The sequence below is a fragment of the Hylobates moloch genome, unplaced genomic scaffold (genome assembly GCF_009828535.3).
Source record: "Hylobates moloch isolate HMO894 unplaced genomic scaffold, HMol_V3 SCAFFOLD_4, whole genome shotgun sequence".
NCBI classification, from domain to species: domain Eukaryota; kingdom Metazoa; phylum Chordata; class Mammalia; order Primates; family Hylobatidae; genus Hylobates; species Hylobates moloch.
In genome coordinates, this window is record NW_026652279.1 from 104,957,209 (window position 1) to 104,984,110 (window position 26,902).

At 39.7% G+C, this 26,902-nt stretch overlaps 1 protein-coding gene across 2 annotated transcripts in view; it reads right to left on the reverse strand.

Moving 5' to 3' along the window:
• Window positions 1–26,902, reverse strand: part of ENOX1 (ecto-NOX disulfide-thiol exchanger 1) — a 446,686-nt gene that overhangs the window by 38,548 nt on the left and 381,236 nt on the right. For both annotated transcript variants that reach the window (XM_058437834.1, XM_058437835.1), the window contains 2 exons: window positions 15,157–15,264; window positions 11,065–11,121 (listed from right to left, as the gene is read on the reverse strand). In XM_058437834.1, coding sequence (XP_058293817.1) covers window positions 11,065–11,121; window positions 15,157–15,264 — 165 coding nt within the window. The remainder of the gene's footprint in view (window positions 1–11,064; window positions 11,122–15,156; window positions 15,265–26,902) is intronic.

Sequence of the window (26,902 nt, forward strand, 5' to 3'; positions counted from 1 at the left end):
CATATCTGAGTATTGTTCTTCTAAATTATTTATGTAGTATATAAAATTTGCCTTTCTCTTCAAAATGCAAATATTATTGAGGTTATTTCCTCTCCTGTTGAGGAACTCAGTATCTTCTCTATGTGGTAATATCTAGCCATTATTACGGGCTGTTTATTTCATTATTTACCAAGTAGGGGCTTAGCTTTAATTAAAAAAAATCAGTGAATCTTCCTCTGTTCCTAAATTCCAATCAAGTACAAAAGCTTCCCTATTTATAAATTGCTTTAAATGATAGCTGAATTAACCAATACATTGTCAATATCCACTGCCTATTATCCATGAGAACAAAACCAAGTAAGATTTTAAAGTCGCACAGCAGGGACTGATCAAAGAAATTAGAGTACATCTGTGGCATGAAATATTAGGCAGTCATTAAAAATCACAAAACAACTGATACCACAGAAGACACAAATTATCCTTAGAGTCTATTATGAATAACTATATACTAACAAACTGGAACACCTAGAAGAAAGGGATAAATTCCTGGACACATATAATCTACCAAGACTGAACAAAACCTGAACATACCAGTAACAAGTAATGAGATTGAAGCAGTAATAAAAAGTCTTACAAAGAAAAGTTCAGAACCTGATGGCTTCACTGCTGAATTCTACCATGTATTAAAAAAGAAGAACAAACAGTAATCCAACTGAAACTGTTAAACCACAGGCCAATATTCATGATAAACACAGATGCAAAAAATCCTCAACAAAATTCCAGCAAACCTAATTCAGCAACAAATTAAAAAGACCATTCACCATGACCAAGTGGAATTCATCCCAGAGATTCAAGGATGGTTTAACATATGCAGATTAATAAAGTGGTACATCACATTAACAGAACCAAGAATGGAAACCATATGATGATTTCATAGATGGTGAAAAAGCATTTGGGAAAATTCAACATCTCTTCATGATAAAAGCTCTCAACAGACCAGGTATAGAAGGAACATACATCAAAATAATAAAGACAATATATGACAAACACAGTTAACATCATACAAGATAGGGAAAAATGGAATGTTTTCCCTCTAATATCTGGAAAAAGATGAGAATACCCATTTTACCGCTTTTACTCAACATAATACTGGAAGTCTTAGCCAGAGCAATTAGGCAAGTGAAAGAAAGAGCATCCAAACTGGATGGAAAAAGCCAAATTAGCCTTGTTCACAGATGACATGATCTTATATTTAGAAAACCCTAATGACTCCGCCAAAAAACTGGTAGAACTGATGAATTCAGTAAAGCTGCAGGATACAAAATCAATGTAAAGAAATCAGTAGTATTTATATATGCCAACAGCAAACAATCTGAAAAAGAAATCAAGAAAACTCATTTACAATAGCTAAAAAAAATGTAAAATGCCTAGGAATAAGTTTAAGTGAAAAAGTAAAAGATGTCTACAAGGACAATTATGAAATACTGATGAAGAAATTGAGGATTACACAAAAAAATGGGAAGATATTCCATGCCCATGGATTGGAAGAACTGATATTATTAAAAAGGTCAATACTACCCTAGCAATTTAGAGATTCAATGCAATCGCTATCAAGATACCAGTGACATTCTTCATAGAAACAGAAAAAAGTCCTAAAATTTATATGAAACCACAAAAGATCCCAAATAGCCAATGCAGTCCTGAGCAAAAAGAACAAAGCTGGAGGTATCACACTACCTGACTTCGAAATATACTATGAAGCCACAGTAACCAAAACAGCATGCTACTAGCATAAAAACAAACACATAAGACTGTTAAGAGTAGAGAACCTAGAAATAAATCCATGCATTTATAGCCAACTGATTTTCAACAAAGGTGTCAAAAACATAGATTGGGGAAAGGACAGTCTTTTCAATAGTGGTGCTAGGAAAACAGTATGCAGAAGAATGAAACTAGACCCCTATCTCTCATCATGTACGAAAATCAAGTCAAAATGGATTAAATATGTAAATGTAAGACCCGAAAGTATGAAACTACTAGAAGAAAACATTGGGGAAATGCTCCAGGACACTGGTCTGCGCAAAGATTTTTTGAGAAAAACCTCAAAAGCACAGGCAGCAGAAGCAAAAATAGACAAATGGAATTACATTAAGCTAAAAAGTATTTGCACAGCAAGGGAAACAATCAACAAACTGAAGAGACAACCTAAGAATGGGAGAAAATATTTGCAAACTCTCCATCTGATAAGTGATTAACAACCATAATATAAGGAATTAAAACATAAGGAACTCAATAGCAAAAAGACAAATAATCTGATTAAAAATAGGAAAAATATCTGAATAGACATTTCTTAAAAGAGGACATACAAATGGCCAACAGTTATATGAAAAAAAAATGATGAACATCACTAATCATCAGAGAAATGCAAATCAAAACCACAGTGAAACATCATCTCACCTCAGTTAAAATGGCTTTTATCAAAAAGACAAAAAATAATGGATGGCGGTAAGGATTTGAAGAAAGGGGATCCCTAGTATGCTGTTAGTGGGAATGTAAATTAGTACAGCTATTGTAGAAAACAGTATGGAGGTTCTTCGGAAAAGTAAAAATCGAGCTACCATATGATCCGGCAATCCCGTTACTGGGTATATATTCAAAAGAAAGAAAATCAATATACCAAAGAGATACATTGATATATTGCAGTACTATTCACAATAGTCAAAATAAAGAACCTAGTGTCCATCATCAGATGAATGGATAAAGAAACTGTGGTATGTATATACACAATGGAATACTATTTAGCCACACAGAGAATGGAATCCTGTCATTTGCAGCAACATGAATGAAACTGGAAGTGATTACGTAAAGTGAAATAACCCAGACATAGAAAGTTAAACACCATGTGTTCTCACTCGTATGGGGGAGCTAAAAAAGTAGATCTCATGAAGATGGAGAGTAGATTGGTTGCCAGAGTCCAGGCAGGGTTAGGGTTAGGGATGAAGAGAGGTTGATTATTGGGTCCAAGAATACACTTAGATAGAATAGAGTTTGATAGTTCAGTAGGTTGACAAGAGTTAACAGTAATCTATTGTATATTTCAACATAGCTAAAAGAGAAGAATTTGAGTGTTCACAGAATAATGAAAAGTGTTTAAGGCAATGGATATCCAATTGTCCTGATTTGATCATTATACATTATATGAATATATGAAAATATCACAGGTACCTGAAAATACGTACATCTATTATGCACTGATAAAATACATTTTAAAAACCTATTTAATAACATGGGCAAATGCTCATTATTGATAAAGAAAAATGTAGGTTGTAAAATTGTCCACGATATGCTATAAATTTGATAAAAATGTATATACATGCACATAAACAAAGATAATGGAAACAGAAAGAAGTGGAAACTAATTTGTGAGTGGTGAGATGGCAAATGGTTATCTTTTTATTTTTTTCTGCATTTCTACATTTTCCACAAAAAGAAAATGGTACTTAGGGATAACAGTATTTATGTATATTTATATGTACGTATATTGGCTCTATAAAAGTTACCAGTCTCCATTCAAAACAATTGCTTTTGCATTTATCTCTGGTAGGATTATCATGAACCTTTCTGGGGAATGACATTCTGTCTCCAAAATGGGTAACTTTTGTTCAGATCTTGGTTTTATCTATACAGGTATCCATGTCCATGTCAGACCATTTCACACAGCACTGAAATTTGTTTCCTTTGCCTGATTTTCTCTAACCTGGCCTGGAGGAAGAAGGTATTTTCACTTCTCTAAACTCAATCTGTCAGCTTTATTAAACCTGCGAATCCTGTTACATGCTCCAAATTCACTAATGACCAAGCAGGTACCACCAACTCCGGCCCTTATAAAAAGGACAAACTTCTAGCCCCAGCCTCCAGTAGTGGAAACATTGTCAGTTGGCATTGAGGTGTCTGGGAAGGAAACCTCACTGAGCCTTGACTGGATACAAGAACACTCACCATGAGCCAGCTTCTGTCTGTTTTTGACAGCAGTTCCCTCTCTAATCCCTCCTTGGAGCTCTGTACATGCTGGGATGGGGGTGTCCTTACAACGTCCCTTTGCAATCATTGACCTTTTCAAGGGTGCTGGGTTGGGACATGTGTGGATTTTTTCAGATGGAACTATGGATTTCACAGTGAATTGCAGCACATGCAGTTAATTCACAGCAGAAAATGTGGTGAAACAGCTGGAAGAAGGCAGCTGCATGGGGGCAGGGGTTGTAGAGGGAGAGTAGGGTTAGAGGTGGGGAAGGAAACATTGGCAGGAGAAAAGCAATAATGTTACAGGGCTATAACTGGGGGAGAAGAGCAAGTTCTGGGTATGAGCATTTAATATGTGGACAGGGTAATGTATTCAATAGGGTAAAGGAAATATTAGTCCATGAAAAGTCCACCTTCTTGACTTCAGGCATCTGCAGAGCAAAGGTGACCTCAGACATCTACAGATATGGGCCCATCCCTCTCTAAAGGGAAGACAAAGTGGCTCCTGATTTTCCAGTTGAGCTTTTTTGGAGGCTGTAAAGTTCTTTGTACCACTCATTGTGCCCCACTCCTGCTAGACTCTCCTCCCAAGCCTACCATGGAGCCAGTCCTTCCAAAAAAGGTCTTGTCTCCAAAGGATTGCTGGAAAAATACAAATAAATTACTTCAAGCTCATCATTTCCACTGTGATACTGACCTGCAGGCAGAGAATGAGTCCTGATGGAATGAAACAGGACCAGCAGGTTTTGGTAAGTGAAAGGCATGAGGACATGGAGTCAGCTTCATGTGGGGGCAGAAATCACATGTTTATTACTCACCACAGGGTCTCTGAAACTTTGCCCAGTGCCCAGTGTGTCCAAGGCTGGGTAACAGCAATGTCTAACACATGCTGATCACATCAGCACCGCAAAGCAAGGCTCACAGTACCCTATGAGGTAGGTATGGTTATTACCTTCATTTTGGAGGTGAACAAAATGGAGGTGCAGGGGTTCAGTGTATGGCTCAGGGTCACTCAGATTGAAACTGGGCTGCTTCATGTCCAGATCTGTTCTTAACCTCTACACTCTGCTGCCTCCCTCAATGAATGTTCGTGGGTGTACCAAGTAGAAACTGATGTCAGGCTGTGTGGGGACACAAATGAGGTCTCTGTACAGGTCGAGGGCAGCAAGGAGGAAGGCTGGAAGAAGAAACATATGGAGCAGGATGCAAGAGCTGCAATGCGACACCTTTGGTCCCATGCTAGTGTTTGCTGGGCTTAGTCCTGGTGGGTCTGGGCTCATTTTCCTTTTTTTTTTTCTTTGAGACAGAGTCTTGCTGTAGCCCAGGCTGGAGTGCAGTGGTACGATCTCGGCTCACTGCTACCTCTGCCTCGTGGGTCCCGGTTCAAGCAATTCTCCTACCTCAGCCTCCCGAGTAGCTGGGATTTACAGGCATGTGCCATCATGCCCAGCTAATTTTTGTATTTTTAGTAAAGACAGGGTTTCACCATGTTGGCCAGGCTGGTCTTAAACTCCTGACCTCATGATCCACCTGCCTCGGCCTCCCAAAGTGCTGGGATTACAGGTGTGAGCCACCGTGCCCGGCCTCATTTTCCTTTTGATAGAGCTGTGGTGTGAAACCTTGTATCTGTCCCTTTCTGTTTTGTCTGCTCCTCTCCCAGTTCAAGATCGGGGCCCCTAAGACCAGGCAACAAGTTCTGGGAAGAAAGAATCCAGCCTGAGTTGTTTTTTACCTTTAGAAGATATGGTCCCATTCTTTCGTAGAGGCTTTTTCTTTTTTGCCTCGTTTGGTACATCAGTATGTATTCTCTCTCACACCTCCCTGCCTAAAGGGTGGAAGCTACACTCAGAAACTGAGCAGAGGACTCAGCAAGGCAGAGGTTCCCTCACATACATCATTAAAATACATGGTTAACGATAGCCTTCTGTTGTGCTGCACTAAACTTGAAGAATGTTCTTTGCACATATCTCTTCCATACACTTCTAACGTCTTTACTCTGACAGATTTAAAGACAGCTCCGAGGATTTACTTTCTTAAGGAGGTGATGTGAAAAATGGAAAAGTCTTTTTATCTTTTGTGTTTTTGTTTTATTGGTGGATGGGAAGGGTGTTCTGTTTGACAGTGGCAACCTTCAGCATCACCAATTAAACATCTTTGCAAATTGCACATGATTTCTTTAACCCCAGTGTGGGAGTGTGAATTGAGCAAATAGAGGAATGTGAGGTAGCAACTTTTCTATAACAGAAACAGGGATGGGAGGAGAGAAAATTCATGGGAAGCTTTTAGATCAAATTGCTTTAAACATTGCTGGCTGAAGCTGTCACTGTATTTCATTCCTCCTACCTGATCCTACAGTTCTCCCTCCCCATCCTTCCCCTCCATGAGACACACACATGCAAGGATCACAGGTGGCGATCCTGCCGGGAAGAAGGTCATCAAAAAAGATGCAAGATAAGAACATTATATATATATATATACATATATATATATTTACAATTTAAGATGTTGACTCTGTTATACATAATTACCAGGCACCAGGTTAGTTATTCAGCAGTCCTAGCAACGTGGAGATAGCTCAGAGACAGAGATGAAAAGAAAATGTATAGGTTTGCCTTCCAGGAAAGAAAATTGGGTCCGAAACAACTGAAATCCTTAAAGAAACTGGAATAAAGGTTAGTTTTAAATTTGGTTACACTTAAATGGTTGACTTGCCTATCTGTCGTTAATATATCCAGTTCCAAATACAAAGAGAAAACAACCAGCAGGCATGAGCGTGAACTGCGCAAGTCCTCTTGGAGAACAAGGCCTTTGCAGTTGACTTCAGTTTCTGGCCCTAACAGTTTTAAATCTGCTTTCAGAAAACTTTTCTCCTGGGCATGCCTTCGCAGAAGATCTTGTGATGAGGGGCAAGGGTTGGGCTTTTTAAGGGTGTATCTGTTTTCAGACCTCAAGCATGCTGGACAATGTGTTGGTCAGATCCTGGTGGTACACAGTAGAACGTAAAAACAACAGGAAAGTAATACTGACAGACCATAAGCTAGATGAGTCTTGAGACTAAGACAAATGAGGAAATTCAAGACTCTACATATCCTTTAGTGGATTCCTTCAGGACAACTAATAGATACTATAAGGGTGCAGCAGCCACACCGGCATTCTGAATGCCAGGCAATTCCAGAAGTTTGAAGTTCCCTGTCAGACTCCACCACACAGCTATTAATATACAGAATCCCCCAGAAACAAATATGAGATGCAACCAAGATTTATGGATATGTTAATTACAGATTTATAATAGCAACAACAGGAAGTTAAATGCCTGACACACAGGCGTGTGGTTCAATTATTTCATATCTACATTATACAGCCATTAAAAATCATGTCTTTGAGGAACATTTGGTGACAAGAAAAATATTTATGATATAATGAAAAATCAAAAAGTGCAAAACTGAAGACAAGATGATAGTACTTATTTATTCATTTATTTATGGGCTTTTCCCTCTGGTCATATACGTGACTGGAAAAAACTAAAATAAAGTGTTAATGGTGGTTATCTCTGAGTAATGAGATACCAAGATTTTTTTTTTCCTTACCCCTATATTCTTTTCTTTCTATAATTTGCAAGCTTCAAACATACTTTTGTTTTTTACTTTTATAATAAAACATAGTGGTTTAAAAAAAACAATTGTCAGCTCTCACAAGAACACCCAGCTAAGTTGGCACCAGTCCACTGTATAATTGTTATTAATAAATGATAATGCATGAAATTCCTGCCCCCACATGTAAATAATTATAATGAAAAACAATTTATTTGTCTCAGACAATAGCCTTTGGGCCAGAGGCTTTAAACCTTGTGTTCTGCCTTAAAATTCATCCTGCCAAAAGTCCTGTCTGCTATATTAAATACTTTTTTATTTGTTGAGACAGGGTCTCACTCTGTCACCTACACTGGAGTGCAGCGGTGTGATCTCGGCTCACTGCAACCTCTGCCTCCTGGGCTCAAGTGATCCTCCTGCTTCAGCCTCCCAAGTAGCTGGTACTGCAGGTGCGCCATGTTGCCCAGTCTGGTCTTGAACTCCTAGGCTCAAGAGATCCGCCCACCTCGGCCTCCCAAAGTGCTGGGAATACAGACATGAACCTTCACACCCAGCCTATATTAAATACTATTGATGCATGAAGAGAGAATTAATACCTGTTGAGTTTGTACTCTAGGCTTGGTGTTAATGTACATGGTTTCATTTAACACACAAATGAGGAAGGCGAAGTTCAGAAATAACTTGCTTCAGTCACATGGCTACTCAGTGATCAAAGTGGATTCAAACCCTCTCAGTCGGGTTTGAAGGCCTCGTCTCTTTCGACCACCACAAGGCTGGTGGCAACTTCAGATGAGACGTAGACTTCATTTCAGGCATTTAAGAATAGATTTGCAAGGCCGGGCGTGGTGGCTCACGCTTGTAATCCCAGCACTTTGGGAGGCCGAGGCAGGCGGATCACGAGGTCAGGGAGATCGAGACCACGGTGAAACCCCGTCTCTACTAAAAATACAAAAAATTAGCCGGGCGTGGTGGCGGGCGCCTGTAGTCCCAGCTACTTGGAGAGGCTGAGGCAGGAGAATGGCGTGAACCCGGGAGGCGGAGCTTGCAGCGAGCTGAGACCGCGCCACTGCACTCCAGCCTGGGCGACAGAGCGAGACTCCGTCTCAAAAATAAAAAATAAAAAAAGATTTGCAAAATATGTTGCCAGTGCTCCTAATGTGAGGGCAAAATAATTGATGATTATTTCTTTTCTTTCACATACCCTAGTGGAGGTACTGGGGAAACTGCCAAAAGGAGACAAAGTTCAGACAGAAAAGAGGATGAGCGAGTAATCCACCAACTGGGAAACCCCTGATAAAACAGGCAGTGATTGTAAAGATTAGCCCAGCCCTCTGCCTAGGGAGGGAGGTGGCCACCCGCAGTGACTGGCAAGGACTGTCAGGCTCTGTTACTTCACAAATATCTCCCCCACCCCCTAGGTCAAGGTGCTGCTCTTCCTTTGTTCTGGGTCAGAACCCCATCTCTCAACAGTCATTGCTTCGTGTTGATTACAAAGCCTACGTCATAGACTCTAGACAGGTATCTTAAAAAAGCTGAAAACTTTCCTGTAGAAGGGACAAAGACCTCGAAGATTATCTCACTTTACTTTTTCCATTGAATAATAAATGACTTTTAAAATTTTTCAAAAAGGGCCTATGGGCTAGATACTGTGTTAGTCCTGTCTTTACATGTATCATCTAAGTCAATCAGCAGATCAATTTATAATCAAAACATCTTAGCTAGAACCTCACAATTACAAGTACTTCCACATACATTATTTCATTTGCTTCTCACAATAAGCCTTAAGGAAGGCAAGGTAGGAGTTATCCCCATTTTACAAACTAGGAAATTAAGGCTCACTGCCACTTCGTCTGGCTTACTGGAACAGAGAGCAGCTTCCCTGGAAGCCAGGGAGGACTGGCCCTGTGTGGAATGGATATGAAGGTTTTGGTTGAGAATGTGGCAGCCATGTGTCCTTGGAAGACAGGGTGCTGAAGAAGGGTTTTAGGGTAAGGATGGGGGTCATGAATATCAGAGTGGAAAGATAAACTATGTCTCACAACATTGCCTATGGGGAGCTCTGTATGAATGGCTTCCTCCTCTGGCTTTCCACTTTCTCAATCCTGTTCACTCCCCAAAACCAAACCCAAGTCCCACAGATCCAGGAAACATTTCTTGATTATCTAGCACAAAGAAACCATACAGGTAACACCTGAAGGTTTTCCTAGGCCTTAGCTCATTACAATGTTATGACATGTTTTTGAGATAGGCTTTGCCATTCTTTTTACAAGTGAGAAAAAGGAAGCTCAGAGAGGTTATGTAACTTGTCAGGCTGACACATTTAATAAGCAGCAAAGTCTGGATTTCAAACTACATCACATCATAGCTGCCTCAACTTCCTGTACACTTATCATGTCCTGTATCTTGTCACGTGTTTCTTAATTCCTTAACTCAGTTATAAGTTCCCCCAGGGCAGACAACTAGTCTTATATTTCTTTGTAACCCCCATTTCTGTTCCCCTAGAACTTAGCAGAGCACTATGAGCACATAAGTCCTCAATAAACATCATATGTTAAATATCTGCTGGGTAGGAACAATAATGATTAAGTGGGATTTTTTTGATACTCTGAATATTAGGCTCTCTGTTGTATATAATTAAAACAAGAGTGAGCAAGAAATATATAATTTCTCCTAGCTGTAGTGTAATCAGGCATTCATTATCGTGTCTAATTCTGTGTTCTGTGAAAAGAACTGCTTAGTAAGCATTTTCTTTGATGAGGATAATCAAATACATACAGATATCAGAGAGATTTAAAAAAGACAAAATCATCAAACGTATGGAGAGGCAATGATCTACATGGTATAATATTCCACCTGAGACTAAAGAACTTTCAAGGCAAAAAGAATACTTTTTGACAATTGGATATTCAAGGAACACTAAGAGAGGAAGTCACGGTGTAACTGGGATCTTGTACCATCACACATTATTCTCTATCAAGAAGATGGATGAACTGTGCTGCTGTTCTGGGTGAGGAACAGAGAAGGAGTACATTTCAAGGGCTATTCTGAGAGAAGGGGTTTGCTCTGAGACCTTTTCAGCATGTCGGTCATTTAGGTACCACCTTCGCTGGCAGGCAAACTTAATGAATATACATGTTATGCGCAACTGATTACCCTGTCAGGTCTCTTTCTATTTCCCTCCCAGTATATCGTCAGTTATAGTTTTGGAAATACAAAGAGCTCAAACAGACTCATTGAAATTAGAATTTTTGATGGTGGGGATTAGCTCACATACTTCTAAACTGACATTTGATAAACCAGGCTAAAGACAGCAGTGCCTGTCAATCACATTTTCTTGCCAAACCCTATATATTAATCTTAAGCTGCCGAGAGGCAGAGCTTCTGATTTCCTTTATGTGGTACATAAAGTGCTACATCCCCATATGTTCAACCAACATCAAGCAAGAAGAACAAATACCAGGTTTGTGGTACCTACATTTGAATCCTCATGGCTGTGGCCATTGGTCTCGACCAATTCCTTCGTACCTTTTAACTGCAAGTTTTAAGGAAAAACAACACAAAACAAAAAAATGAATAAGCAAGCAAATCTCTTAAGTATATCATCTTGTTAACTGATTTATCTGAGGTTGCATTTTATAAAACTTCCAATGAGGTAAAACAGATGGAGCACATATTTCTAATGAGCATTATTGGAGCCAGTTTGAGACTAATATTTTATGAAGTTTGATGCCTGGCAAAGAATAAATGGGTCTTGGTCATTATTTTTTAAATAATAAGATTAGAAAGCAGTTCCATAGGCATAAAATGTATAAAATTGGTTCTTAAGAATAATAAATGATTTCATTTCCTAGTTGGATTGCTATTAATTTAAACCCTGCAGTGTTTGCAAGTTGCCACCAGCAAAATGATGTTATATTAACGATTATTCGTGAATGATGCATTTTCAGCTGCTTTTAACATGCTACTGTGCTATTAGACAGGTCCTCGAGAATATATTTGAATGACTGACATCTCTGGAGGACTAAAGACGGTTGCTTCTTTGGTAGAGAAAGAGTTTGGATGACATCTCCTTGGCCGCTGAGGCATTAGAAGAAATGATATTTCTCTAATGAGATTTTTAACAGTGAACATTTGAAAACATTTCTCTTTCTCAGAGGCTTAGGAGTAATCAGTTATAAGGAGGTTTCAGGAAACCTTTAATTGTCATTTTATCCTATCCTGATGCAAAACAGACATTTAGAATCAGACGGCAAAGGAAGAGGGTGAGCTGGCTTGCAACTGTTTTGCCAGTATTTTTTCCTGACTAAGGAAAGCAGCATCTCCTCCATTATCTTTTTTTATGCCTAATACAAAGTATTCACGGTAGGAAAAAATACTTAAGATTTGAAAGAAAATCAATGCACATATACCACCAATGTGTTCGATTCAGAACATTGGTTCCTTCTGGCTACTTGTGCATATTAAAATGAAAACTTCTTTAGTTTTTTAAGGTCAGTCTTAAACTCCCAGCAAAAAAAAAGCCCTACCCACTCTATGCCAAAGAAGGGGTTTTGCCAAAGGAATGGTAACATGAAGAAATTGAGGATCGGGTAGTTGATTATGGACCAAAGGCTCTTTGGCTCATTTCCATATCACTCCCACTTAAGAAAAAAGTCTGCCCACTGTTCTTTAGGGCAACATCATTGATGGTTCTACACACGACAGACACAGAGGAGCATGGGCAATGTATGGCATATATGACAAGGCAGAGGTGTGCCACAGTGATAGGAATACTGTCTATTATCACAGGACACAAAACGACTTTTTAAAATCCCCTCACTCTTTTCCTAGCTGAGGGTTTCTTATTGTAGGTATCCGTCATCTTCCTCTTCAACTCCTCTGCTCATCCCACCTTAGGTCCTGTAGCTTGTGCTCCCATGAGTTCGAGTGGGGTTAGCTCAGAAGGTCTTGTTCTTTTTCAGCAGAAGTAAAGGACTATTTTGTGAGTGTCTGTTCCACCTTTACGTGTTTACCAACATAAATGTGCCAGTTGCTCTCCTCCCTTTTAAATAAACTCCATTCTTCCCATTCCATGATGTCCTCTAACTCTGCCCTCGCTTTTTCTGCTCCTGTTTATTCTCCCCTCACTCCCTGTCTCCTGGCATTGTTTACTCCGCTGTGCTCCGTTGCCAGAACCACGGAGGAAACCCCTCCCCGCTGCAGCCCGCCCCTCTCCTTCCTCGAGCTGCAGCTCCAGGACAGCTGCTGCTTTGTTCTTCTCTCTGCTCCCCGTTCTTCTCTCCTTTAGCTGCTACTCTCCCCCAGGTAGGGCTGAACATCCTGTCTGATGGAACCGAGGTTTGTGAACAAGCTCCAGAGGTAGGAAGCTATCCTCATTGTAAAGGAGATGAAAGGCAGGAGTCAGTGGGGCCTGGAGGGACCTAGAAAAGCTGCATCTTCGCAAATGGGAAGACTGAGAGCTTAGGGGTTAGCCTGGCCTTCCCTGGAGGGGCTAGGGCCTGAGGGTGGGAAAGGTCTGCCCTCAGGACCTATCCTTTCTTGTCAGGATGCCCAGCACGGGGCAATCCTGTGAATAGTAACCTGCCAAATCTGCAGAGCAGGGTGTATCTTTCCCTGCATGTGTCCATTTGTTTAGGCCACATCTATGTGGGCACTGAAACTGTTTACGCATAGAGTTAATCTACACAAATCCAAAGAAAGCCTCAAAGGCAGTGGTCAGTGGAGGTGAGAGGTGTCATCAGTGCACATCTGTGTGTGGATGCAGGGACATGGAAAGAACCTGTACCCTGCATGGCCCCTTTTGCAAGAACCACCAAGGGGTAGCAGGTGAGGGGCTCTTAGACAAACAGCTTGGTAATGGCACCAGCACCCAAAAACATTTGGTGTCAGGCTTAAAGATTCTTGGTATCTTTGCTTGGAAAGAGCTATCCCATTTAAATTAATATTGCAGATTTAAAATTCTTCCTTCTCAATTGTATTTTCTAGGTCTTTAATGATTTTAGCTGTTTCGAATCTTCTTCACATTCTCTTTTTTTAAAATAATGGAGAGTAAAGTGTGATGTTTCGCCCATACCTGTGTGTGCTCTGCTCTTTAAAAATGCACGCCATAACAAGATATATCAATACTTTCAGCAAAACTCAGAATCGATTTTTATGACTAGGGTTTGGACTTCAAAATAAAGGATTTGAGTCATTTAGAGAAAAGAGAAATTTACCCCTCCCCACTCCAGTCAAAGCTATCTAAAAGAAAAAAAATCGGGGTGAGAGAGCAGAAAACAACAAAAGCTCAGAGCTATATCTGGTTGATTTGGAGCAAATTTGGACCAACTCAGTTCCACTTTGCTGGGAGTCTTCTCATCATATAACAGTGGAAAGCACAGTGATTTCAGGTCTCCTCAACTGCGGGTCACTGTGAATTCAGTCAACTAGATTTTTCATTTCAATCTATTATATCTGAAATCACACAGAGTCAGCCTCAGTACAAGTTACTGAATCTATATTCATCATATAAAGATAATTATTAGTTTTATAAGGCATTTTCTTCCAAAGCTATAAAGGTTTATAAACTAATATCTGTACTTTTCTCTCACAAATCACTCATACCTTTGGGAGAAAATAACTAAAAAGATATTTTCTGGACCTCAAACCATTAAAAAAAAAATCACTCATAAAGTGACATAGAGCTGACTTTATATTTTCTCAGATGTCACCTTTGAAGTTATGTATACAGTGTAAGGTTATTTATACAACATAAAACCATGATGTGTGTGAAAAATTTAATACAATCTGCATTTGATTACCCACAGAGGGGGTTGGGGTTACTGTATGCAACTTTTTCCTTCAAATTACCATTCATACACAAATCACCATTCATACATTGTTGGCAGCAAGTGAAGGCCAGAAATAGGAAGGCATTTCAAGAGCTCTCCTGGCTCTTCTCATGTAGATAGTGGGCTTAGATTTCACTCTGCTACCTGCCGAGTGTTCCATCTTACCCTGCTGTAAGACAATACTTTCCAATCCACTTATCAATGTCAGGCCACACTTTTGTATCAAAGAAAGCCAGAATGAAATGATCAGATTTACAAACTTCATATAAAAGGGCTGTTGCTCACCATGGTTAGATAAGTACCCTCATGCACAGGGAGGATATTTTTTAAATGTTGCTATGAATCAGTCCTTGTTCATGTGTCTGCAGGAGTCTCATAGGTTATGCTAAGCTCATTTTCCTCACTGTTAGACTTAAGAGGAAACCAGCTGTTTACTTTGAAACATACCCCATTGACAGTATTTTGAAACTTTCTCAAAATTTTGTTGTCTTCTGGAAGAAACTTTCACACAACACTGGCAGGCTTGGGCAATCTAAACAAGTACAGGAGTGAGGATGGCGATGCTGGGAATGAGGTTATAAATTCCGCATAAGAAAGCTGCTAGGAAGTTTGACGGGGTTCAGACTAATTGTACTGCAGATTATTCTCAGTAAATGTTTGCACGGGCGATGCACGAGGGAGGTATGCATTGGGTTGTTTGAACTGATTCATAAATCAGAGCTGTTTCATTCACTTACTTGTTCCTGCAGGACTTTTAGTAATGCTTGTGTATGGGACTGCTCTTCCTTTGCTTGTTCCAGTTCTGACTTTTTGTTGTTTAACTCCTCCTGGATGGTTAGCAATTGCTGTGAAATTAAAGGATATTTAGCATAAGTAGGATTGAAGGCCAGGTGATTTAAAAATATCCACAATACCCATTCAAAATTATGAGTAGAAGATGTTTACACATCTTGAAGCTTAATTCAGACCTCAGTTGTCCTTGTGTGTTTTCCACAGTAAGTATCAGGGGCATTGCAGTTTTGACACACTGTTAGGTTGTTTGTGATACTGATGCACAAAACTTGTTTTCAGATTTGTGAAGGCGTGATTATATTCCTTTGAGCAAATGCCTATTTATAAAACTATATAGGATAGTGCTAATACATTACATTCATAGATGAAAAAATTATAATATAGTCATCTTGTCCACTGTTGCTTCATTTCACATATTATAGTAAAGCTAGCTTTACAGTAACTCTATAAAGCTACTTTGCCAAGTGGCTGGGACCACAAAAGATCCTTTTACTTTCTCTGTTATGACGGTGATGTTTTATTAGATCAGCAGGACTGAAGTCCAAACTGCAATCAATATATCAGCTGAGAAAACTGCTGATATAAACTGTCAAAACACTAAGCTATGGCCTACGCTGCTATTTTTAAGCAGGGCCACTGAAGGGATTTTTGTAAGCCCTGAGCTTCCCTTGCCTTATCAACTGTAACTCACGTGAAGGCTTTCCTTGTCTGCCAAAAGCACAGCACTGTGCAGTGCGAATTCTTTGGGACATGGTGATATGTTAATATATACATAGGCTGAAGAATACATTCAAGAGCTGCAAAATAGGCCCTGGAAACAGCTCTGACTATTCAAACCTTCTTGACAACAAAGGACTAGTTCGAAAAGACAGAAGTGCATTTCTTCTGCTACTGTACATAACAATTCCTGTACTAATCATCTGGAAATGTTAGTGGATTCCTGCCATGAAGAGACCTGTTTCCAACAGCCAGGCTACTTGTTCAGGGCCTTGACAAGCTGGCTGCAGAGCTGCCTGGCTAGTTCCTAACCATCAAAGCCTGGAGAAACACTGGCACTGGATTTCTCAGGCTTAAACCTACCAACTGGAAGGATTAAATTAAATCTCCAAAAACTACTGGTTTGGGCGGATTTTGCAGGGTAGGAAGTATCAGAAAAACACACTGCTTTCCCTGGGGCTTGCTTGTTCTGCTAACAACTGTGGCACTGGTATAAATGTAAGAACCTACTTTGGTCTCGTAGCATAAACAGTGATTTCTTGCAATTTTCTAAAAGCTCAGTGTGTCCTATTTCACCACCTACCCATGGAATAATCAATCACATGTGAGGTAATGTATACATTCCACATGTGCTCACTTAACAATTTATGGGATTTAATTGTGCATCATTGATTAAAGTACAGAAACCAAGGAGCCCTTATTGCACTTTGGCACAGTGACAAGCACCTACATTATGTCCAGACAGTGGGGAATGGCTCTGTTCCTTCATTCACATTCCTGACTGGCGCCAGAACAGTTCCAAAGGGAACTGGTGCCCTGACTTGGGTAATGCTGAGTGAATTTTACTTCGTGAGACAATTTCAAGTCCAATCCTTAAACCTCTTTTGAAAAATGAGCCAAATGAAAGACAGGAAGTTGTCTTCAAAGGTAGGTAGTTTATGTTTGCTTATTATAGCGCTTGAGGTGGCAAAACCAAAAATAACTGATGTCCAGAAGAAGGGAGGTGGACATTAATAATGGTGTATCTGTATCATCAGACACTATGCAGCCATTTAAAATGAGGTTGCACAAATGTCTTCTAATGACACAGAAGAAGCTGAAAATGCACTGCTCAGCAAAAAAATACATCCAGATTACAAAATTTAACTTTGCAGCATATTCATAGGAAAAGATCTAGACGCTGTCTCTGGGTGGGTGGGTTCATGGATCTTTCTGTTTTGCTTGTCAATTTTCTGGTATATCTGTAACAAATACACACTGCTTTAGTAATGAGAAAAAATTCAAATGAATTTAAGATTGGGGAAGAACAAAGAAAGGAATACTACTTGGACACATCTCTCAGCTATTACCAATACTGTGAATAAATAAGAGGGAGAAGTGCATTGGAGTCTTCATTTCACCCACACACTTACGACTCTTCCTTCTATTAAAACACACACCCACACATACCCCTTTCCCTTGACCACTCTTCTTCTTTTAGCCTCCCTCTTATCTCATCCATTCTTGGATTCACACTTTTTAAATGAAATGTCTTCCCTCTCATCAGTGTTTCCTTTTCTTCTTATGTGTAGGCAATCACTTCAGTGATGTAGTGTCTAGATTTTTATTTCAATGTGTTTTTCCAAAACGTATATTGTTGTCGTTTTGTGTGTATTTTTATGTGATATTATGTTTCTTATTGTTTACTATGTTTTAAATTAGCATCATGTTTTTAAGATCCATCCATGTTACTATTTTTGGTTAATAAATGAATTTATTAAAAAATCTAATAGATTTTCCCCTTTTATTCCCAAAATGTGCTATACATAAGGAAACTTTGAAATTCCCTTGAGATTTTACTGAGCTTGATTTATTATTATTTTTTATTATACTTTAAGTTCTGGGATATATGTGCAGAACGTGTAGGTTTGTTACATAGGTATACACATGTTACTATCTTATGTATCTAATCCATGCTTCTGATGGGGTACATCCACCCCATTTTACCCAACCCACTCTCACAGTGATAGCCATTCAGATTACCCCAATTCTTCCCGCTGTATACAAGCCTGCAAAGGAACATGCTAGTACAAGTTCCCTCATGGCCCTATGGGAGGATTTCCCTGGGATGCGCATCCAGTGGTAGAACTCTTAGGTAAAAGAGTGAATTTGGCAAAGCTGCTCTCTGGGATGGTTATGCCAGTCTACCTGCCTGTCAGTGGTGTGTAAGAGCTGCTGTGCTCTACTGAATAATAACACTAAAAGCATTGTTCAGCTTTCCAATTGTTGCCAGTTTAATAGAACACCAAGATTCTTCATCTTTGAAAAATTTTATAACTTCTTTGATTCCCTGTGATTTTAAGCATCTTATATACTTGCTAGCTATGGGGGTTTATTTATAATTTTTTAAATAGTCAAGAGCAGTGGTTCTTAATTCTGACTCTCCATTAATATTATCTGGGAAGATTTTCAAAAAAATACTTATTTCTGGGCCTGACAGAAGACCAATTAACTCAGAATATTGAGAGGTGGGACTCAGGCACTGATCATTTTTAAAACACCTTCACAGGTAATTATTCTAATGTGTAACTGGGGATGAAAACCACTGTATCCTGAAATGCTTATTTAATCTTGCTTATTTAATCTTCAGTCTACTATAATGTGACTTTAATCCCTAGTACTCTACTCAAACTGTTCTCACTACAGTCACCAGTGCCTTGCTAATTGCCAACTAGTATTCCACGTTCTTTTCTTCTCACTACACGCTCTCTCTGGGGGATTCTATTCACGCCCATGGCTTTAACTACACATCACATGTGCTGGTGCTTTACAAGACTGCCTTTACAGCCTCTGCCTCCTTCTTACCACCTACCAGACCCTTCACTTCCTGTGTTTCCAACTGTGCCCATTAGCACACCTACCCTTCCCACCCCAACCAGTCTAGACCTCTTCCCCTGGTATCCAGAGTTAAAACCCTGAAGTCAACGCTGGCCCTTTCATCATCATCTTCACAACCTCTTTGCCGGTTCCTTGACCTTTTCTCCATCCCATCCTTGCTGTCATAGTAAAGGCTACCATCTCCTCTCCTCTGGGTTCTTCCTGTTCCCCCTGCCATTTACCCAACACTCCTGAGAGAGTTGACTTCCCATGAATTAAAGCACTCCCATGATTAAAAGTACTGTTAATTCTCTAACACCTATAGATAAAATCTAAACCACTAAACTCATCCTTCCCCAGACATGCCAGCTGCTTCCATGACTTGTGACAAGTTTCCCACTCAGAATTCTGCCTGGCTGATTCTTACTCATTCTTTAAGCACCACCTCAAATGTTACTTTTGGCCCAAGATCAACTCAGATGACGCCTTTGTAAAATTGAAAAGAGCCCCATCCTCTCTAGGTAGAGGCAATCCCTTACCAGCCATACGCTTGGGCACTGGCTTTGAGGCTTGATTTCATTCCTATTTACCCCTTTGGCCAGCTGCTCTTGTCCAGGGCAGAACCTACACTGTGAAATGTGGTAGCCTTGGGTTCTTCCTCCATAAAAATGTTCTCTAATCACTGAAGCAAAGTTAGTTCATCTATCTTCTTGCTTCCAAAGCACTTAATATGGTATACCACATTTCATATCTGTCTCCCCAACCAGACTACATTCACCAATATTAAGGTCAATGATTAGGTTACCTCTAATATATAATAGGTGCTAAATGAAGGGATAAATGAATGTTTGCTCTTGTTTCTCCACTTCTATGGGATTAAACCATGATCCAACAACAAACAGTAAAAAAAAAAAAGACTCCACCAAAACAACAAGAAAAACAACCCCCCCCAAAACCACCTCAGGAATGATAAACTACTAATATATTGTTCTAAACATATGGATATATAAAACTTTTTGAGGAAACCAGCAGTTTCATTTAAGACATTTTGATTCATTACTTGGCAGTTACAGATATCCTTTTTAATCTGAAAAGAAATATTTCTCAACAGGCTAAAGAAATCCAATCAATGAATTTATAATTACGTAATTTATTCTTCAAGTTTCACCACAATAAGCACAAAATCACCACTATCAGAAAAATAAAATCACTCCTAGACTGTTTTCTGCATTCTACAAAGTTAATGTGCTCTTTTGTTTTCAAGGAATAAACTCATAATCTAATATTTATGTATTCAAAACAATGGTGATTCAAAACTGCCACTCTTCATTTGACTAGAGGTCCTATAAAAACAGGGAGGTAGTTCACAACTAGATCATTTAAGTCAGCCTTTCTGGTCTTTTTCACTTGAAATTTATGAGTCTCTATAATATTCTTTCCAGTTTGAATTTTTAAGTACTAAAGTGCCTCAATTATAGAAGTTCATAAGCAGCTAGAACTTAATCAGAAGAGTCTCTTGGTTGGATTGGCTGATGATAGCATAATTTTAATTTAACATTTGAGAGTGTGGTATTAAACAGATGCACTATTACATTCTTTGGTGGTTACAATTGAGTGTGTTCCAGTTAGACAATTATCCATATGCCAATCAAGTGGAAACACTTGGGCAGACCATAAGCAGGTAAATAAGTGCTGTACCTGACACATCTTGGTATTTCCAGGCCACTGATTTAATGGGATCATTTGTAATGCTCTTTGGGGATGTAGACTTCAGTATGTAATGGGTCTTTCTTTCTGACAAATTCAAAGAGCATTACAAATGTTATTTGGAGCCCTAGAATAAGTGAGGTCACATTTCCATTTTTACAGATGGGAGAATCATGGGCACATAGAGATTAAGTCATGTATCCAAGGTCATGCTGTCTGGGAGAGATCTACCAGTTGCACAACTCAATTTTCCTACCTCAACCGGTGGTTTCTATCCTGGAAATTCACGCTGCGCTGTGAATTTGGAATGGAAATCAGAACATGCCAAACTTAAAATCCTCCTAGCAACGACTTCTATCTAAACATTCATCATTTCCACTTAGGAGCCAGGCTTGTTAAAGACATGCTTTTGTGTATACTTCTGTGAGCGGTGTGGTAAATTTGACGTCCCTTTAAGAACAACAACCCCTTCCTTGTCTTTTTTCTTAAATTGTATAATTTTGTTACCAAGGTGAAGTTTTTATATAGTTAACAGATTATATAAGGTTGGTTCCATGAAAGTCATAGATGACAGTGCAAATACCCTATGTGAAATACATCAGCCACATCTTGTTGTAAGCTGAAACTCACAGGATTGTGATTAATTCAGGAATCTTTGGCAGGATAGTGTGGGGTTAGGGGAACTTCTGTGGGATGGAGGAGTAAGTACCCTTTCTAAATTTAGGTTGGTGGTGGGTCAGGTAAACTAACACAAGGTAGATACAGACAGTGACACCAACACACACACACACACACACAATTTCTTTTCTTCTTCTCTTTGTTTCAGGATTTCCCCAGTGCTTGGCTCTTTGTTTAGTTCTAAAACAATCTGCTAATATTTATTCATTCATTCCTTTAGTTAACACTGAGCTCCTGCTGTGTGCATGGTACTGGGATGGGCAATGTGAAAGATACAGAGGAAACAACAGTAAGTAGCCTCTCCTCTAGATGGTGGGTCACAAAGGTTCTTACATGTACATGATAACTAAGTCAGGATAGTACAAAGTACTCTTATAATGGCTATAACTGGTATGGTTTCCATAGGAATCCAGGAGATTTCTAGGGATCAGTTTAGGGGTCAGGAGAATGAGCTCAGGGGATCCATCTTGAATCACAACTTGTTCCACTTATTAGAAATGAGCCACTGAATATTCACGACAGTAGTCTGGAAATATTTGAACCCACAGAATGTTATCAATTTAAATTCAATGTGTTTTTACTCTTTTGGTTCAGTTTTAATAACTATTGTTCCATCTCTGTAACTCTGCTATAAATCAGATGTCCTACTCAGTGGGATAATCCTTTAAGGCTAGTAGAGTATCACCTAAGGAAATGAGGCCCAGAGGTTTCCAAAGGGAATTATCACCAAAGGCAATGGTGGGTGTGACTGTGTCTGATGGTCTCATCCCAGCAGTCCTTTTAACATTTGCTCTACATAGTGATAACCATGAGAGTGTCCTGCCCCATCCTGCCTCTGTATCCTGTTGCCAACCTGATTTTTCCCAGTATTTCAGCCTGCAATCTGAACTCCACCTGTGACCAGCTCTGCCAGATCCTTGTCCTACTGTAGAGCTTGAGATGGAAGTATACACCCCTTAGTCCCCTTTCTCTTGGTGGGATCTTGTTACATCCCACCACCCCACAGCTTACTGTGTCTTCATGTCTCCCCAGGACTCTCCAGACCATCCACTGCTCCATCAAGTTTTGGTTCTCACTGACTTCAGAACTCTTTAGGAATGTCAGCCTTAGGTCCCGCTGATGAGGTCTACCTATGCTTGTTTTCCATCTGACACTGAATCCTGAGCTAATCCCTGATTGTTAGAGAAAGTTTGAGATGTAAAAAATCAAGTGAACATTATCGCAACCTAAGAGCAAGGCTTTGCCTAAAGGCAAACACATCTAACAGGATTTCTGACAGAGAGAACCTGTCTCTGGGGAAGGACAATCATTTGCCACCTGGTATCTACAATGCTCACTTTTCTCCCTGGGAAAAAAGGAATTGAACTAGCTTGAATTTTCTTGTTACATGGGCTGGTAAGACTACTCAAGATCTACTCTAGTTTAAAATGTCATCTGCTTCCACCTGGGGATGAAACTGCACTCAATTTACACTAAGGTATGAGGGCATCGAAGCCTATGGCCAGTGTATTAACCCTGGTGCCCCGCTCTCTGCCTCAGGCATGGTGACCCCTGGGGGAGAAACATCTCTTGGAGAGAACTCCACCATCCAGATGACTGATAACAGGAATGCTGGATCATAGAAATGAAATCGTGTTCAGAGCCTAATATCCTATTACACTAGGCTATACATATTTAATTCCTTGGGTCTTTCCTCATAAATCAATTCCTTTAGGCCTTTAATCTCGTCAATATCTTTTCTGATATTGAATTTTAAATGCCATTCTCATTGCTAGGCAGAAAGGCAATCTCTCGTTCGTGAGGAGATCAGGCTTCATTTATAGCTGAGAGATGGTGGGAGCATGGCCTTGTTCCCTGACTCTGCTGTTAAGATCCTAATGTCAGCCAGACCTCACAGCCCAGGTGCAGGCCTGCCTAGGTTGATCTCTGAGAGGTCAAGACAATGAACCCTGGGATCATGCCTATCATTACGCTAGGAGCCTGGGACAGCTATGGAGAGGAGTGGGAAAGCTCAAGTAAGTGTTTCCAAGGGTCTGGCTTCTCATGGGGGTGCCTGAGGCATGAAGGACCCTGCTGACCCCTGACCTGGCAAGGATTCCTGTGGACCGAGTAAGGCATGAGATGAAGGATGCACACTGTGCATTGAGCAATATCTCCCAGGGCAAGGGTGAAGGGAGGGCACAGGCTGTGTGTTCTCTAGGGGAAGAGAGGGCATGGAGGAACTCCAGAGAACAAGGACTTAGAGCTGAAATGTTTCCAGGTTCCCCAGGGCTGGCCTGGAATGCAGTCGGATTTCCTCTGCTGCAGAGAAAAGGAAAAAATCCAAGAATCTTTGAGCCATGAAAAATTTCCAAAGGGAGGAGTGAGTTTTTTTTAGGACCTCAAGAGGCACAGAGGGGTTGAGAAAACACAGGAAGCCATCTGAGATGCAGATTTGAGGGCCTAAGTCTGCAGGAAGTGGCGGGGCACCAAGGACGGGGCCTGGGCTACCTGCCTCGGTGTAGGAGTTAAGCAGGTACAATTGTACAAAATGTAAAAACAATATTAAAACTAAAGGTGTATCCATCTATCATCACTATGCACCAGCAATTCTAAGTAAAATCATTGATAAAACTCTCTTTCCTCATAACAATCTTTTGCTGATCTAAATTCTAATTGTTGCCATTACTGTTAAGATTTAATAATATGTATGTAATCTTCAAATTAGCATATTCTGTTGCTTGCCCTTTAACAAACATTTTATGTGGAAACTGATTTGGAAAATTTCTAGCTTTATACAGTCTGCCCCAGCTCTCTCTCACACATGGACTTAGCTGCACACATTTGTTCTGATTTGAGCTTGCTTTGGATACAGTGTCTCCAGCCTCCTGTAGCACTACATATATTCTGCATTTCTATACTAGATTCAAAATAAACAATGACAGCACAGTTTTGCAAAGATGACGAACTAGAACTTGAGCTACTTCCATTCATCCCACAGGACCACTCTGAGAATTTTTATGTTTAAAATTTAAAACAATGAAACATTTTTAGTTGGCAAGTGAAAATTTTAGTTCATATGTGAAATATGTTTACGTTTCAGTATTTTTAAAATTGAAAATTTTCTTTATAGATTGCTTGCTTTAAAACTAAAAGACAAATCAAGAAAATGTTACATCAGAGACACAATACTTGCCTAAATTGTGCCCTTTGCATTTGGTTTTATTAATACTTATGATTTACTGGACAATTATTTACATACAGCAATATGTTAACTATAATCAAGAATCAAAGTTCAAACTGTTAGGTAAACTATTGAATAGATAGTTGCAATTTTTTCCTTTTATTACACTATTTTATTTTCTTGCTGGCTTAAATATACATGAAGTTCAAAAGAAAAAAAATTTAGTCTGCATTTCTTTCTTGGCCATTATTATTCATTCCATTTTATGATAATTAATGAAAATAATGGTGTCTAAATTTAGAGGAGGAAATATTTAAAAAAGGATCCTCTGAGTGTTAAATTTCACTAGGTGCACAATTATCAGGCTGCCAGTGCCTGAAACTGGGAGAGTCATGACCTTGGCCTGTTGGGCTAGGGGCTGGGGAGAACTGTTTCATCAGACAAGATTTTAGAGACCATTTCCTTTGCTTGAATGTGCCCCTGGGAGGGACTGGTGTGAAAGACAGATGCCTCGTGGCATTCCCATAATCCACTGGAGTTACTAATTGTGATATACTATATCCCAATATGGCAACATTATTCTGAAAAGAAATACAGTCAAGGACTGGCAAAAAGGCAAAAATGAAGCTGCATGTCGGCATTTCAAAGGCTAGTGTGATTAGCTCCATTATCAGCTTGCTGTGCAAGCTTGAACAAGCTACTGCTCTGGTCTCCTCTTTTCCCCAAGCCTTCTATCCTTACAACTGTCTCATGAGGAATTATGTATCATTTGCGAAGCAAGATATCAATGAATTTCTTGACTACAGAACACAGTAAAGGTGGATGTAAAAGTGGTTTGGAAGGCTCTAAAATCTATTTTCTCTTCTACAGATGATTTTCTTAACACTAATTTGCAGGGTCATCTCAGGTTCCCGTTTTTCACTTTCTTCACATGTTAAATAAATATAAGAATACTTACCAGTGGGATATTGTATGACTAAAGAACATGCGTTAAGTATGTGAGGCTCCTTGAATGGCAAAAGATGCCCACTGAGTTAAATGAAAGTGCTGTCATTATCCTCTTTGCAAAAATGGAGACACTAAGACCCACAAGGTGAAGTGACATTTAAGTCATATGAGTGGGCAGTACTGGGGATTAATATTCAGAGAGAAAGGTCGGTTGTTCAGCCCCAGCCTAGCCATGCTGGGTGCCCTCCTTCAGCCCATGTTTAAAACATAGGCCAGCCAACTTGAATTAACACCATTCATGCAATTCACAAGAGAAGGTGTCAAATACCTTGCTGAAGTAGGAACATGTATCAGTGATATTCTCTCCCTTGCCTTTGCTGGCAGTTCTGCTGCAAATGATAATCCAATTTGCTTGGATTTATTTATTCTTATCACTTTTCTTTTTTGCAATTATGTGAGGTGGTCATCACCCAACCTCTGGGCATATGTACAGTTGTTAATGTAGAAATTTAAAATATTAACATGCTTTCCAGCCAGGTTGGCCCATTTACTTCAATCAAATGAGAACTTGATTGAACAGCTGGGTCTTGCACTATGCCCTGAAGGCCAACAGAAATTTGTTCTTTCTTTACAGATTTTATAACCTAGTCATGATTGGAGATTATGGCTAGAAGAACCCCTATGGGTGACCTGTAACCAAAGGCCTGTGGCCCTCTTTGGAGGTATCTTTTGCAAAGTGATCTGGGCCTCATTCAGTTTAGCCACTGGAGAACCAAACGATAACTTGTTTTAGCATCATTAACAACAGATATTACCATCATCACTAGTCTCTTTGGTTGCAGGTTTAGGAAAGAAGCTTTTGCCTTAATGATTATAGAATAAGAATATGTGTTGGGGTCCAGAGAGCTTTTAGTTGAATCTTAATGGTGAGAGTTGCAATGATCTAGCCTGTTTTGCAGATCATTGAAGAGAGAAAATACAGCTGAAGGTCCTGATACATCAGCCATAGATGTCTGACTAAGGATGGAAACTTTATTATGGATTTAGAAGGTCTGTATCACCTATATTACTTAACTCCTAATAATTGTAGAACTTTAGTGAAGTTAATCCAATGATTACAATATTCCCAATTTTTCTTTGTTAATACAAGTAAACATTTTTATGACTAGGAGAATCACACATTTAGGGGCAGGGTAAAGAGAGAAGAATAGCCCTGAACTTAAGCACATTTAATCTTTAGGGGGCTCTGGAACAAGATACGTAAATAAATGGGCACATTCATCAATCACTAAGGGAAGTGACAGGGAGAGGAAGTTTGCTCCTTCCCCCAAAGTTTCCAAGTTATTTAAAAGCATTTAGGCTGGTCTGGAACCCAACATTTTAGGAGTGTCAGAGTAACTAGAACTTTTGGAGGTCTCCAAGTTTCACCTATTCCCTACTCCAGGGTCAAGCCCTGGATGAACTGGTGAGGGCTGCATTAGACAGGAACAGTTTCCTCATAGGCTTTCAACCACCTGTAGCAACTACTGAACTTCTGAACTATCTCAGATTTGCCCTTTGAACTTCAGACTCCCTGTAAGGAAAAATAATAATAATAGCAGCAGCAGCAGAAAACCTCAACA